The sequence below is a fragment of the Procambarus clarkii genome, chromosome 27 (assembly GCF_040958095.1).
Source record: "Procambarus clarkii isolate CNS0578487 chromosome 27, FALCON_Pclarkii_2.0, whole genome shotgun sequence".
In the NCBI taxonomy this organism is placed as follows: domain Eukaryota; kingdom Metazoa; phylum Arthropoda; class Malacostraca; order Decapoda; family Cambaridae; genus Procambarus; species Procambarus clarkii.
In genome coordinates this window covers 28,369,652-28,384,620 of record NC_091176.1, presented here as the reverse complement: position 1 = coordinate 28,384,620, position 14,969 = coordinate 28,369,652, and the positions used below count along the sequence as shown (strand labels likewise).

The following is a 14,969-nucleotide window of genomic DNA, read 5'->3' as shown; positions in this document are numbered from 1 at the left end:
AAATATACATACAGGTATTCATTGAAAGATTCTACCATTGTTGAAAAGAACATACATACAGGTGTTTTAAGAAAAGATACATCTTGTGCCCCGAAAAAAGGAAGATACTTGCATACAGATACTCCCATACAAGTGTCCCTCAACATATCTACTCGCAGATACTCACAAAGACGTCAACATCGAGGTAAAAAAATCTCACGGTTGTATTAGTCTCTGTTTTCCCCTTGGCACTGAGTGACCAGTGAGCCCAGGCAATCTGAGTGAGTCAAGGGATCCTAGTCGTGATCTCCTCGTCTCTATTAATGCCTGAGTGCTGGCTAATGACAAGCTTGTCACCCGCTCCACGTTAATGACGCGCTCTCCTGTTTGTTGACATGCTGCTGTCAATCACTGTCACATCACAGGGTCTCTATCTCTCTCTCGACAGAAGCTTATACCCATCAGTGTTTGCCCTCAGTGCTTCCCTATCAGTGCTTGCCTATCAGTGCTTGCCTATCAGTGCTTGGCTATCAGTGCTTGCATATAAGAGGTTGCCAAACAGTGCTTGTGCGACAGTATCTGGCTCTTTCGGACTCGTTTCCTGACTATTGGCATCTTGTGCTCTTAACTGGCTTACCCTTTGGGTTGACATCCACCGCACCTCTCACCAGAAGCCCAGGGGCCAGATTCACGAAAGCACTTACCCAAGCACTTACGAACCTGTACATCTTTTCTCAATCTTTGGCGGCTTTGTTTTCAATTATTAAACAGTTAATGAGCTCCGAAGCACCAGGAGGCTGTTTATAACAATAACAACAGTTGAATGGGAAGTTTTCATCCTTGTAAACTGTTTAATAAATGTAACCAAAGCCGTCAAAAATTGAGGAAAGATGTACACGTTCGTAAGTGCTTGCGTAAGTGCTTTCGTGAATATGGCCCCAGACCAACCTTCTCCTACAGCTCCATACGGAAGGTTGGCCAATTCGAGAACTGCGTTTGGGAATCTGATTAAAAGAGTCGCTCAAGGTCTTCTATGTCATTGATGTCAGACTAAGTCTAGCACCAGCGTGGTGTCCTTATCTTTTAAACACAAGGAAGCTGGAGAAAGTTCAGAGGCATGCCACCAGACGAGTCCCAGAGCTAAGACGGATGTTTGACCAAGGAAAGGCTAAAGGAGTTAAACCTCACCTCACTGGAAGAAACAACAAAAACCTGTTGATGTGGGTTTAATGAATCCTCTCTCATTCCTCATTCCCCATGATGAATCTTCTCTCATTTCTTGATGTTCTCCCAAGGAATGAGAGAGGGACTGTAAAACACTTCTTGGAATGACATGATTACGGCAGAAAATAATCAGAGGAATAGAAAGGGCAATCGAGGACAGACTATTCCATGCGGGAAAAAAAGTGAAATAGCAGTGAATAAAAGGAAATTCGGGATAGTGAACTGATGGAATGCAATAAGAAGGGGAACAGTCGAGGCAGATTTAAGCAACGTCTATAACCCAACCACTTAAGCTGGACGGTAGGGCGGTGGTCTCGCTTCATGCAGGTCGGCGTTCAATTCCCTGACCGTCCAAGTGGCTGGGCATCATTCCTTTCCCCCCGTCCCATCCCCAAATCCTTATCCTGACCCCTTCCCAGTGCTATATAGTGGAAATGACTCGACGCTTTCTCCTGATACTTCCCTTCCTTCCATTGACACCTTTGGGTGGAGGTTTTATCAGGTCAGTAGGGTGTGGAGCCTGTATACCAGTCAGGTCAGTAGGGTGTGGAGCCTGTATACCAGTTAGGTCAGTAGGGTGTGGAGCCTGTATACCAGTCAGGTCAGTAGGGTGTGGAGCCTGTATATCAGTCAGGTCAGTAGGGTGTGGAGCCTGTATACCAGTCAGGTCAGTAGGGGTCTCAGGGAAACATGACAACAACGTACGAGATATTAAGGTGAATTGACAATGGAGGCAACGTTGAACACGAGAAACGGTAGGACCATACCGGAGGAAGGTATGCGTCTCTCCGGTAGAAAGCTGGAGAGATGCCTACCTGTTGACTACCTGTTGAAGATTTGGAGCATCACCGTCTCTGCGGCCCGGTCTCTGATCAGATCTCCACCTCAGGAAAAGCTTCAACATAAGTCGCAAGAAAAGTCAATAAGCACATTTATAATGAATACCGACGAGAAACACAGGGAGTGAAAGTCACCACAAGATGGGATGGCGGGGCTGGGGAGCTATTGCTCGACTCTGTAAACACAGCTCAATACCGCTCCTCATAAACAATTGGTGAGTACACATGCAAATTTAAACACCCACACAAACATGTTCACCACATACAGGATTCTCAAAGGATTTGATAGGGTAGATAAAGACAGTTTATTTAACACAAGGAGGCACACGTACTAGGGAACACAGGTGGAAATTAAGTGCCCAAATGAGCCATAGAGACATTATAATTTTTTTGTTAATGTCATAATAGTTAACAAATGGAATGCTTTAGGACGTGATGTGGTGGAGGCTGACTCCATACACAGTTTCACGTGTAGATATGATAGAGCCCAGTAGGCTCAGGAACCTGTACACCAGTTGATTGACAGTTGAGAGGCGGGACCAAAGAGCCAGAGCTCAACCCCCGCAAGCACAAATAGGTGCGTACAAATAGGTGAGTACATACACACACACAAATTAAATTAGAATATTCTTCCAATCTTGAAATTGCTTCTAACCATGATTAATTGCTGTGACCTGCTCCTCAGGAGTGTCCGGAAGGGGTGGTGCAAGAGGACGCCTTCAAGGAAATCTATGCCAAGTTTTTCCCACACGGAAGTAAGTATGAAGGTGTGAGGTGGTGGTGGTGTGGTGGTGGTGGTGTGGTGGTGGTGGTGTGGTGGTGGTGGTGTGGTGGTGCTGGTGTGGTGGTGGTGTGGTGGTGGTGGTGTGGTGGTGCTGGTGTGGTGGTGGTGGTGTGGTGGTGCTGGTGGGGTGGTGGTGTGGTGGTGGTGGTGTGGTGGTGCTGGTGTGGTGGTGCTGGTGTGGTAGTGAGACCTGTGTGTTTGTCCTCTCTGTGTGTCCCGTCGTCTCCTCTGCTCCCCGTCTTCACCCAACACCTTGTAGGGAGTTTTATTTGTTGTGTGTTTGTTCCGGTAGTTTTAGGTTCTCTTGCAGTACCTGCGGTCACGCCTCGGGCGGTCAGGGGGACCTGTCAACACCTCCCCCCCAGCCCTGGCAAGCACCGCGCCTCATGCTCCCTCTGCACCCTTCTTCTTCACCCTCCTCCTTCACCCTCCTTCTTCACCCTCCTTCACCCTCCTTCATGTCCCATTCGCTCGTTCGTTTACCCTTAGGTTCTCCAGCACATCATCACTTCACCATTATTATTTTTTGCTGTACCTAACTGGCTGACATATAGTTCCCTGTCCTCGCCTCCATCCTGCCCACACGGCCTGGATGAGAGGTGCACCAACTTATTGTTTTTTTTATTCTTGAAACTTTGTTTTTCCGACGTCATTGTTTTTGGTCACAATCTCGCTAGAAAATGATTTTTCAGAAGCTATATTAATTTTTTTCCTGAGAGACTGCCCACGAAGCTGCTGTCATATTTCATGAGCTGGCTAGACTGCCCTTCGTCTTTACATTCTTAAGGCAGCGGCCAGTAAGTGGAAGACTGTTGAAGCACTTTGTGATAGCCGTGGCACAGTTACTAGAAGCACTTTGTGATAGCCGTGGCACAGTTACTAGAAGCACTTTGTAACCCCTGATATTTATATTGTCTAAAAGCACTTCTTTTTTATCCCCCTCCCCCTGGGACAGTGAATATAAGCACTCTATCATCATCTAATTCTGTGGTATAATCTCTGTTTTGTCCTCGATACACAACCCAAGTTAGCACTAGCCTCTGCTGCACAGGTGCCTCGTGCAGAGAGACCTCTTGGAGGTGCTCTTGCAGGTGGCTCCTGAAGGTGCGACTCCTTGGTGCCTCCAGGAGCTTCCTGCATGGGCCTCATACAAGTGCTTTTGTAGCTGCCACCCTCCGGTACGACTCTTAGATGGTTCGTGCAGATGTGTAGTGGTGTCTGTGCCACCAGCACGGGCTCCCATGACACCTGCAGGGGGCCCCACATGACTGCATATCTCTCATGACACCTGCAGGGGGCCCCTTCCATAACTGCATGTGTCTCACTACCCTCTCTTAATGTTCCCTCCTAAGGTACAAGGTGTGTGTATTCTCCCAGGTAACTTACCCTTCACAATGAATGACATACATGTTTAATATCATTAATAATAATACATTTTGTCCCCCACCTGAGAGCAACTAGCTTCCCCCCCTCCCCCCTCCCTCTTCTTCTTCTCCTTCTCTCCCCTCCCCCTTCTAGAATTCAGTCTCCCCTCCCCTTCCCTCCCCCCTAATTTAATGATTTTATCAGTGGATACTGATAGAATTTTGTTTGTAGTCACTGTTTCTCTCTCAGTAAAACTTGGTGCCTCTTCCTGTGCTGCATCGGACAGTCGGTACGTACAGCTTGTGAGAAACTTTGCCCCTTTTTATTTTAGTTTACATTAGTTATAGGACAATTAGTGTGCACTTCTATTATATTGAAATGTGTAGTTAAGTACATGTTTTGTGATATATCCGTAGAGAGCATATCATTTTGTAACACACACATATATATATATATATATATATATATATATATATATATATATATATATATATATATATATATATATTTATATATATATATATATATATATATATATATATATTTATATATATATATATATATATATATATATATATATATATATATATATATATATATTGTAAATACTTTTGACTTTTGTACATACAGTCTGAGGCTCTTCTGAATGACAATGCATTTAAAGCTCGGTACTGTTTTTATGATAAGATATAGTTAGCATTCCATTTTAATGTTAGCCAGTATGAAGCCAGCGGCGTCTTCCAAAATGCTTTTCTGCCCAGACAACCACATCTGTGTTCATCTCTGGTCGAGTGTCTTATGGTTGATGTATATATATGGCGACCTGGCGACTGGGTTAGTGAAGAGCCCTCAGGGTGTTGTCGGAGCATTGTATCAGTGGTGGCACCATCACTGGTGGCACAGTGCCACCGTCACCAGTGGTGAACGACGCGCGCTAACAATTAGGATGACAATGACTGTCAGTGGTAATCGTCCCAACATGTCACTGAGCTTAACAGCCATCCAGAGCGGCTCTTGATGATTTAATTACCTCCCATGCCAATGTTTTCAGACTCTATCAACACCACACACACACACACACACACACACACACACACACACACACACACACACACACACACACACACACACACACACACACACACACACTAATAACCTGCTACATTGAGATCCACAAACAGCAAGGTTTTTCATGCAACGAACATCAACATTATCGATTAAGACAAGCCTGGATTCGCATATATATACATTATAAAAACATATATATATATTTATATACCATACATAATGGTAAACCATCTGGGATGTGTGTTTGTCTGGCTGGCATGGTTGTGGACCTTCCTTCACCTGGGTCTGATCCTCATGTCATGTTCTTCAACAAAGATACTGTTAATAAAGGGAAAAATTTAACATAATCTCGAGTTCATCAAGTACTCAATAGAGACTCCAATAGAGTCCTCAATAGAGATAGAGTACTCAATTGTTCTGTCCATGGTTCTGGAGGATGTGTATAACATATAACCTGCTCACACTTAGATGATTAAGCATCAAAAATAGGCTTTAATTATTAGATCATCTATTAGATGCTCTAATAATGATGCTCATCTAAGATGAGCATCATCATTATTAGATCATCATTAAGATGCTAATGGTGCATCTTAATTGCTGTTGGGATGTTTTATGGCGTCACGTATAGCGTGATTAATTAAGTAAGCCATTTGTTATTGGTAGTAACTCTTATGTTTTTTACGAATCGTCGTTCGGTTTTATTTTATTAATTGGAACATTTACTTTTCTTTGATAGCTCCGTTTTCTATGGGCCATCAGCCATGGGAGTTATGAAAGTATAGTCTTAAATATAATTTAATTAAATACGTAAATAAATACGCTAGACCTGCTATAGTGCCAGGAACACCGCTTTATTGGTCCAGAGTACTGGGAACACCGCTTTATTGGTTCAGAGTACTGGGAACACCGCTTTATTGGTCCAGAGTACTAGGAACACCGCTTTATTGGTCCAGAGTACTGGGAACACCGCTTTATTGGTCCAGAGTACTGGGAACACCGCTTTATTGGTCCAGAGTACTAGGAACACCGCTTTATTGGTCCAGAGTACTGGGAACACCGCTTTATTGGTCCAGAGTACTAGGAACACCGCTTTATTGGTCCAGAGTACTGGGAACACCGCTTTATTGGTCCAGAGTACTGGGAACACCGCTTTATTGGTCCAGAGTACTGGGAACACCGCTTTATTGGTCCAGAGTACTGGGAACACCGCTTTATTGGTCCAGAGTACTGGGAACACCGCTTTATTGGTCCAGAGTACTGGGAACACCGCTTTATTGGTCCAGAGTACTGGGAACACAGCTTTATTGGTTCAGAGTACTGGGAGCACAGCTGGGCTGGTCCACAGCACTGGGAGCACAGCTGGGCTGGTCCACAGCACTGGGAGCACAGCTGGGCTGGTCATCAGCACTGGGAACACAGCTGGGTTAGTCCAAAGTGTCTGGAACACTTTTGTGATGTCCAGAGACACTTCTAAAATTATTCAGAGTGCCAGAGGACACTTGTGGCACTCCAGGGTGACAGAAACATGGATGAGAGGGGGTCGAACAGCGAGAACAACGAGGCAGGTGGTGTTAGCCGTCGGCCAACATGAAGTATACATCAAAGCCTCGAGGTGTCACGAGTGTGTTCAACACGTCCCACGTCCAAAAGAGGAGGAGCCGTGATGGGGGTTCGAACCTAGTGTTCGAGAAACATTCGAACCTGACCGGAGCCATCGAGGAGTAACAAAGGAAGAGAGAGACCACTCATGCACTGGCCACCAGACAAACAGATGACCTGACACTAGGCCTGACATAGAGTAAAAAAAAAGCTTGCTTCTTCCCAAAACAAACCCAGAGTGATATAGGTGTTAAGATGTGGTGGGCAGGAACGCATTTCCCAAGATGCTGAAACAAATAATGTGTAACATATCTCCTTTCAGACTCCAGTTTGTACGCCCATCATGTATTTAAGGCCTTCGACCTAAATAGCAACGGACAGATTAGTTTTAGGGTGAGTATAATGCTTATGGCCTAGCGTGGTGCTGGTGGTGTGTCCATTACATTGTATTCTGTGCATTTGTGCTGTGCATACATGTTGGATCCATGTGTGTAATGGTGTTGGTGGTGTATTTGGACTGTGTCTATGTGGTGATACACATTAATAACGGTGTCTGTATTTATATGTGTCCTTATGTTGGTGTCGTATATATGTAATTTCCATATGTGTCCGTGTTGAAATGCTGTTTTTAGTCATATTCGTGTTTGTTAGCGCAGTCTTCCTTTTAGTAGATGTGTTAATGTAATCTGTGGTGTTGTAATCAAGTCTTATATTCATTTGTTTCCAGATTATTTTATGTTGATATGTTTTTATTTGTTCTGATGATTCGTTAATGTGATTTCAATTGCACGATGAATTGTTCTTTCCGTCTCAGAAATACACAACGTTTGAAAAAACTGTTGACCAGTGTAATGTGAGTTGATATGTTCCTTTGTACTCACGTATTTGAGCTTGCGCGGGTTGAGCTTTGGCTCTTTGGTCCCGCCTCTCAACCGTCAATAAATCAAACATTCTTGTTGATGCTCTGGTGATGAACAGGTGCTTGTTCTAGGCTGCGGGCTGTCGGGTTAGTTACGGAACAAATATTCTAAGTCTGTAATGTAGCGGAATTTGTGATGTGTTAAAGCTTTGTCAGGGATGTGCGTGGTCTGCTTCAGGGATGTGTGTGACCTGCGTCAGAGCTCTCTGTGTGTGTGTGTGTGTGTGACCTGCGTCAGACCTCTGTGTTTGTGTGTGTGTGACCTGCGTCATAGCGGTGTTTGACTTGCGTCAGAGCTGCGTATGACCTATGTTAGGCCTGCGTGGAACTTGCGTCATGACTGTATATGGCCAGCTTTACGGTTGGAGTGTGACGTGAAGCAACCCTGCGTCCTCACTACTCACCTGTCTCTCTCTCTCATGTTGAACCTCAGCGCCTCTTCCACCTCTCAGGGATCACGCCACAAAAACGCTCTTCCAAATCGTGTTCATAATGTTCAATTAATGTATATTTCCACGGTCGTTTTCCTTCCTCAAAGTTGCATGTAAGTGGACACTTAATGATGCCATTGACAGTATTTACCGTCAAGAAGACAGGAATGCTAAAGTGTTCACTTAGAATTGACTTTAAGTAACTCCTGCTGCATTGCCTATTAAAATTTATTATATAAACCAGCAAAGCTTTTTATTTTGGTTTAATTTGGATAATAAAATAGAGTTTTCTAATCTTGTACAATACGTGTACTTCCTTTTTAAGCTTGTACTACGGTAAGTAGATGCTATAGTGAGTTTGTGTATACTCAGGTGCTAGTATAGTAAGGTATACTTAGGTATACTTGAATATACAAGAAACACTTGTCCAAGATATTAGCATTGGTATGTAACCTCAGGCAGTGAAGTATACACGCATTTCCCGGATGTTATATCAATTAAATATTTGGAGTCATCAGTGTATTTCTGCAGCGGAGGCGCATACAGGTGTATGACATACTTATCACTGTTAGTTATCTGGGCGGTGTATGACTTCATTCTCTTCTGCTTTCGTACATATTTGCCCATCTCTCTCTCTCTCTCTCTCTCTCTCTCTCTCTCTCTCTCTCTCTCTCTCTCTCTCTCTCTCTCTCTCTCTCTCTCTCTCTCTCTCTCTCTCTCTCTTGTGTGTGTGTGTGTGTGTGTGTGTGTGTGTGTGTGTGTGTGTGTGTGTGTGTGTGTGTGTGTGTGTGACGCACATATTCCTCTTCGTACCAGAGGAAAGAAAGGTAAAATTAAGAAAAATTATTTATTTAGTCTTCTCATAAATGCGTATTATTCTGGTATATTAATACTTAACCTAACCTAAACCATTACCTATAAATGTAAACCTTATATGTTTTAAGTTATTGATATTATATCAAAACTCTCACTTTAATTATCTACCTGCTTACTTTGTATTAATACTTTTTGATATTTGACATAAAATATTGCCATAACTGTTTTCGCCCCATTGATATATATATATATATATATATATATATATATATATATATATATATATATATATATATATATATATATATATATATATATTTACGTATCTGTTAGGAGAGACGACACATGGCAAACATGATCACAACATACATAATACTAATATGGATTGAGAGTATAGGCAAGAACCAGTGAAGACTTCTGGGAGAGCATATACCCCTCGACCCGGGATGGGTCAGAGGAAGAAGAAGATCCTCTGCAAAGCTCTTCAGTCCCTTCACTTCTTAAAATAGCTTCCTTCCGCTCATTTGTTCAGCCTTTCTCTGCCTCATGCGGTCGTCGACCCGTTTTTGTCCTCAGCGACCAGTTTGTGTCCTCAGTCAGCGACCAATTTGTCCCAAGTCTATGACCAGTTTCGGGTCTCAGCAGCCAGTGCAACCTGAGGTAACTTGCAGACTAGCACCAAGGAGACGGCGCACTTTTCGAACCAATTTAACTCTTTGCAGTGTGCTCTGATTTTATAGTTAAATGTGGCGGGTATTCACCGCAGACTTGAATGAGCTATTGATAGATCAAGAATAATGGTAGTTATTTTGCTGATGTTGGTAAAAGTCCCTTCTCGTGTAATTGTATGGCTACCATGGCTACTCGTGTAATTGTATGGCTACCATGGCTACTCGTGTAATTGTATGGCTACCATGGCTACTCGTGTAATTGTATGGCTACCATGGCTACTCGTGTAATTGTATGGCTACCATGGCTATTCGTGTAATTGTATTCACTTTATTGTACCCACTTATTTGTGGTCCTGGGGTTGAGCATCAGTTCTACATTTGAAGCTGTGAATGGAGTCTTTCTCTACCTCTACACGTCGTAGCGCATTCTATTTTTAACTCTTATGGTACTTTACATGATAATTATAATTTCTCTCTGGCTTATTTTGGTTAGTATTTGCCTGTCTTTCATTGTTCGTTTACTATCCATTCCAGATAGTCTATTCTTTTCTGCCTGTCCTTTCCATTGGGAATTTAGTATGAGTTCCAGTCTCCAATGTGTCTTCCCTTTTCCACAGATTTTAGGTTTAAATCCTTGAGTTTCCCCTCATAATACATTCCTCTCAGCTCTCGGACTAGTCTGGTGGCATACTTCTGAACTTTTTTCCAAGTTTATTATGCGTTTAACGAGGTAAAGACTTCCTCGTTATGTGTTTAACGAGGTAAATCTTGGTGCTGCATATTTCAGAATTGGTCTGACATGTGTGATATACAGGGTCGTGAATGGGCTCTTATTTGGGTTTCTAAAGGCAACTGCCATGTTGACCAACCAATAATACTCAGCTAATGATATCTAATCGATATAGGCTTCAGGAAACACGTTCAGTGTGTTATCAACCTCCGTTTTTTTCCTAATTGCAAAAAAAAGGAGTTATCTCCCATTTGGTACCTTGTGGTCGGTCTCCAGTTCCCAGCACCGAGCTTCATTACTCTGTGCGCTTGATCAGTTAAACTCTAATGGCCACTTTTTAGACAATTCCTCTGGTTTATTCGTACTTTTGTTGTTTTTTCGTCATAATCAGACATTGAGAAAAAATTCTACTCACTCTGGAAGCATATATGAGAAACTAGTGAAATATATGACAAACTAGAAACACACACATGCCACCGCTCTTAGTATACCCCCCCACACACACATGCCACCGCTCTCAGTATACCCCCCCCCCCCAAGCCATGCCACTCTATAATAAGTATATCGAAAACAGATAATGAAAATATTCCGAATGCAGCCGTATACAAACCCTAATTAGAGACCCAAAATGTTTGGTAAAACATATATTTAGACGAGTGAGGCGGAGCAGTTTGTTACGCCTTCTGAACATACTTTTACACGTCAATATTTGTGAACACCAATAATTGGAAAATGCTTAAAACTTATGGACTCAGACCAGACCATTTTATATTCAGAAGAGTGTAGCGGAGGCACAGGAGAGTGTAGCAGAGTGACACCTGAGGCATGAGTGTACAACACACCAGGTGTGTATGGCACATCATGCAAGGTTTCACTCATCGTCAAATATTAACCACACACACAGTGTCCAGCACCGTGCGCAAGGCGACGTACGGGTACGACAGATAGAGTTGTTCAGAGTGAAAGAATTAGAGGAGAGAACAACAAGAGGAACAGTGGAAGAGTGATAGAGTAAGTTGACAAGATGTCATCGACGTCACTGAGAGTGCCTCGTTACTGTCTGGGGTTGGAGACTTGTTTCATAGTAAGTTGGGTTAATCTTGAGGTTATCTTGAGATGATTTCGGGGCTTTTTTTTTAGTGTCCCCGCGGCCCGGTCCTCGACCAGGCCTCCACCCCCCAGGAAGCAGCCCGTGACAGCTGACTAACACCCAGGTACCTATTTTACTGCTAGGTAACAGGGGCATAGGGTGAAAGAAACTCTGCCCATTGTTTCTCGCCGGCGCCTGGGATCGAACCCAAGACCACAGGATCACAAGTCCAGCGTGCTGTCCGCTCGGCCGACCGGCTCCCTGGGTTAAATATGGGTTAACCGACTGGGTTAAATTGGTAATTGTTGGCGATATTGACCAGAATATGTAAGTCCTTCATATTAACCCTTCCCTCCTTCCCTGTCTCCCTCCCTCCTACCCCTCCCCCCCTTTCTAATCCCTCCTCCCCTCCCTTCCCTCCCTCCCCTCGGTCAGGAAAACGTGTCCCTCAAGGTCCCTAAGGTCGTGTTGTGCACGGTGTTGTCACCGGAGTATCGCCCTTAAAGCCCGTAGCCTGGACAGTCCCCTGGCCAAGCTGGTAGTGGCCATTGACCTTCGTCTCTGTCTGTCGTTATTGCCCTCACATTGTGTCCTGCTAGGACGGCATATTGCCCCCACATTCTTCCCCGCTAGAGAGGGAACATTACTCACATTCTTCCCCGCTAGAGAGGGAGTATTACTCACATTCTTCCCCGCTAGAGAGGGAATATTACTCACATTCTTCCCCGCTAGAGAGGGAATATTACTCACATTCTTCCCCGCTAGAGAGGGAATATTACTCACATTCTTCCCCGCTAGAGAGGGAATATTACTCACATTCTTCCCCGCTAGAGAGGGAATATTACTCACATTCTTCCCCGCTAGAGAGGGAATATTACTCACATTCTTCCCCGCTAGAGAGGGAATATTACTCACATTCTTCCCCGCTAGAGAGGGAATATTACTCACATTCTTCCCCGCTAGAGAGGGAATATTACTCACATTCTTCCCCGCTAGAGAGGGAATATTACTCACATTCTTCCCCGCTAGAGAGGGAATATTACTCACATTCTTCCCCGCTAGAGAGGGAATATTACTCACATTCTTCCCCGCTAGAGAGGGAATATTACTCACATCCTCCCCGTTAGGCAGGGAATGTTCCCCACATCCTCCCCGTTAGGCAGGGAATGTTCCCCACATCCTCCCCGTTAGGCAGGGAATGTTCCCCACATCCTCCTACTAGGGGAAATCAAGAAAAAAGCAATAGATAAATTTCGTCATTTCCCTAAACTTTTTGTCTGTCTTTCCTCGCGGAAATATCTTGCTCCAACATCTGACTGTTTAACTAAACTGTTGGTGCTTCCGTGAGGCACATAGGAAAAGAGCACAAGGAAATGGAAAGGAACGAATAAGTATAGAAATATAAGGAATAAAGAGGAGTCAAATAACAAGGAATAACGTCAGAGATAGCGGAGAATGAAGGCATTTAAGGGGCAAAACATATGAGGAGGAGGAGGAGGAAGTAGAGAAAAATAGGACAGGCTTCAAGATGTGACAGACAGATTGACAGTGAAAAGTGTTGTTGGTCTCTCAGTCTGATGGACGGGAAGCTGAGGGAGGGACAACGTGGTCTCACACCCCTGATGTACCATGGGAGACAAGGTGGTGCAACATGGGACGGAAGGTGACATACCATGGGAGAGGTGATATACCATGAAAGAGAAGATGGTATACCATGGGATTCCAGGCAATATACCATGGGATACCAGGCAACATACCATGGGATACCAGGCAATGTACCATGGGAGAGAAGCTGAAATACCATGGGAGTGGTTCTGTCTCATGAACTCTTATATATCATGGAGAGGTGATTTACCCTGCAAGCGAAGATAATATACAGTGGGAGAAAAGTTGATAAACCATGGGAGAGAAGGGGATATACCATGGGAGAGAATGGGATGGGAGAGGTGATATACAATGCTGACACACCTCTAATTTACTAAGCTGTGGAAAGTGTATTTGAGGTGCCACACAGTAGGCCCTGTAGGCACCCTCACCGGCCTGGCTCAGGGAGACGGTGGACGGCTACCTTTGGCCCTGTGCCACGGGCGAGTACTCCTCTGGCACTCAGTGCTGGAGGATGGCGATCGTCGCCGCCTCAGCCTCAGGTAAAAGCCGGATCTCACTGTCCCGTAGGCATTGTTAGGTAAGCACCATTAGCCTAGGTGGAATGGTACGGGGAGGGGGAGGGGAAGGGGGCGTCGTCCCCAGTGACAAGTGCCTGTCAGAGCTGCACCACTAACACCACACACAAAGAACACCTGTAGGGCGCCACTTGACGTTCACTCCCCCAGCCCGCGCCCCAAGACCCAATCCTCTCCTCACACAAGACCATCCCTTAACATGTAGCAAAAACTTAATTTTTTTCCCCTTCTTTGTCAGTCTGTCTCACTCTGCCTGCCTCCTTTTCTCTCTCCTTCTCTCTCTCCCCCTCTCTCTCTCCCTCTCTCTCTCCTTTCTCACTCTCCTTCTCTCTCTCTCTCCTTCTCTCTCTCTCCTTTCTCACTCTCCTTCTCTCTCTCTCTCCTTCTCTCTCTCTCTCCTTCTCTCTCTGTCTCCTTCTCTCTCTCTCTCTCTCTCTCTCTCTCTCTCTCTCTCTCTCTCTCTCTCTCTCTCTCTCTCTCTCTCTCTCTCTCTCTCTCTCTCTCTCTATCTCTCTCTCTCTCTCTCTCTCTCTCTCTCTCTCTCTCTCTCTCTCTCTCTCTCTCTCTCTCTCTCTCTCTCTCTCTCTCTCTCTCTCTCTCTCTCTCTCTCTCTCTCTCTCTCTCTCTCTCTCTCTCGTCTTCACAAGCACATAAGAACTGCAGAATATTTTAAGTAGAAACAAGTACCATAAGAATAAAATAAATGAAATATAAAACTCTTCCAACACAGCAATTCTCCTGCGGCCCTTGACAAGGACAAAGCGCTCGGTTCATAAATTGTGAGGAAATGGGCCCATGAACCGGAAGCTGATTAATTCCTCACATGCCATGAGCGACTGAGCGCACACTTTATGGGGAGTGGCTTGGAAATGGGTGTGGAAAGGGGAGGGGGAGTGGGAGGGCGGCGGCGAAGGGGATTGTAATGGTCTTTATTTAGGTCCCTTTCTCAGGCATTAACCCCTGATGAGAGGCGTCGAGTTCTCCTCTGTAGGACACGTGAAGCTCATGAACACCCTCAGGATATCTCTGAGACAATGAAGACGAACTCATGAAAAGTCGTAGATTGTATGAGACTTGTCTCAGTGGTGAGCTTGACCGCCTCTGTACCTGCACAAAGGTGTAGGTTATAAGATGAAATGCACATTATTATGCCCCTCGAGAGAGAGGACAGTCGTCTGGGGCTGTCTGTGCCCGCGTCCTTCCCTCGCGCACGTTCCAATATTCTTGTTCGAGGCTTCTCTGATTTCGTAAATAATCCTTTGTTGTTAGTT

General features: G+C 44.6%; 1 protein-coding gene across 3 annotated transcripts in view; it reads left to right on the top strand.

The window, feature by feature from the left end:
- Positions 1-14,969, top strand: part of LOC123762550 (calsenilin) — a 297,559-nt gene that overhangs the window by 205,025 nt on the left and 77,565 nt on the right. For all 3 annotated transcript variants that reach the window (XM_045749065.2, XM_069332517.1, XM_045749062.2), the window contains exons 3-4: positions 2,728-2,797; positions 7,181-7,251. In XM_045749065.2, coding sequence (XP_045605021.1) covers positions 2,728-2,797; positions 7,181-7,251 — 141 coding nt within the window. The remainder of the gene's footprint in view (positions 1-2,727; positions 2,798-7,180; positions 7,252-14,969) is intronic.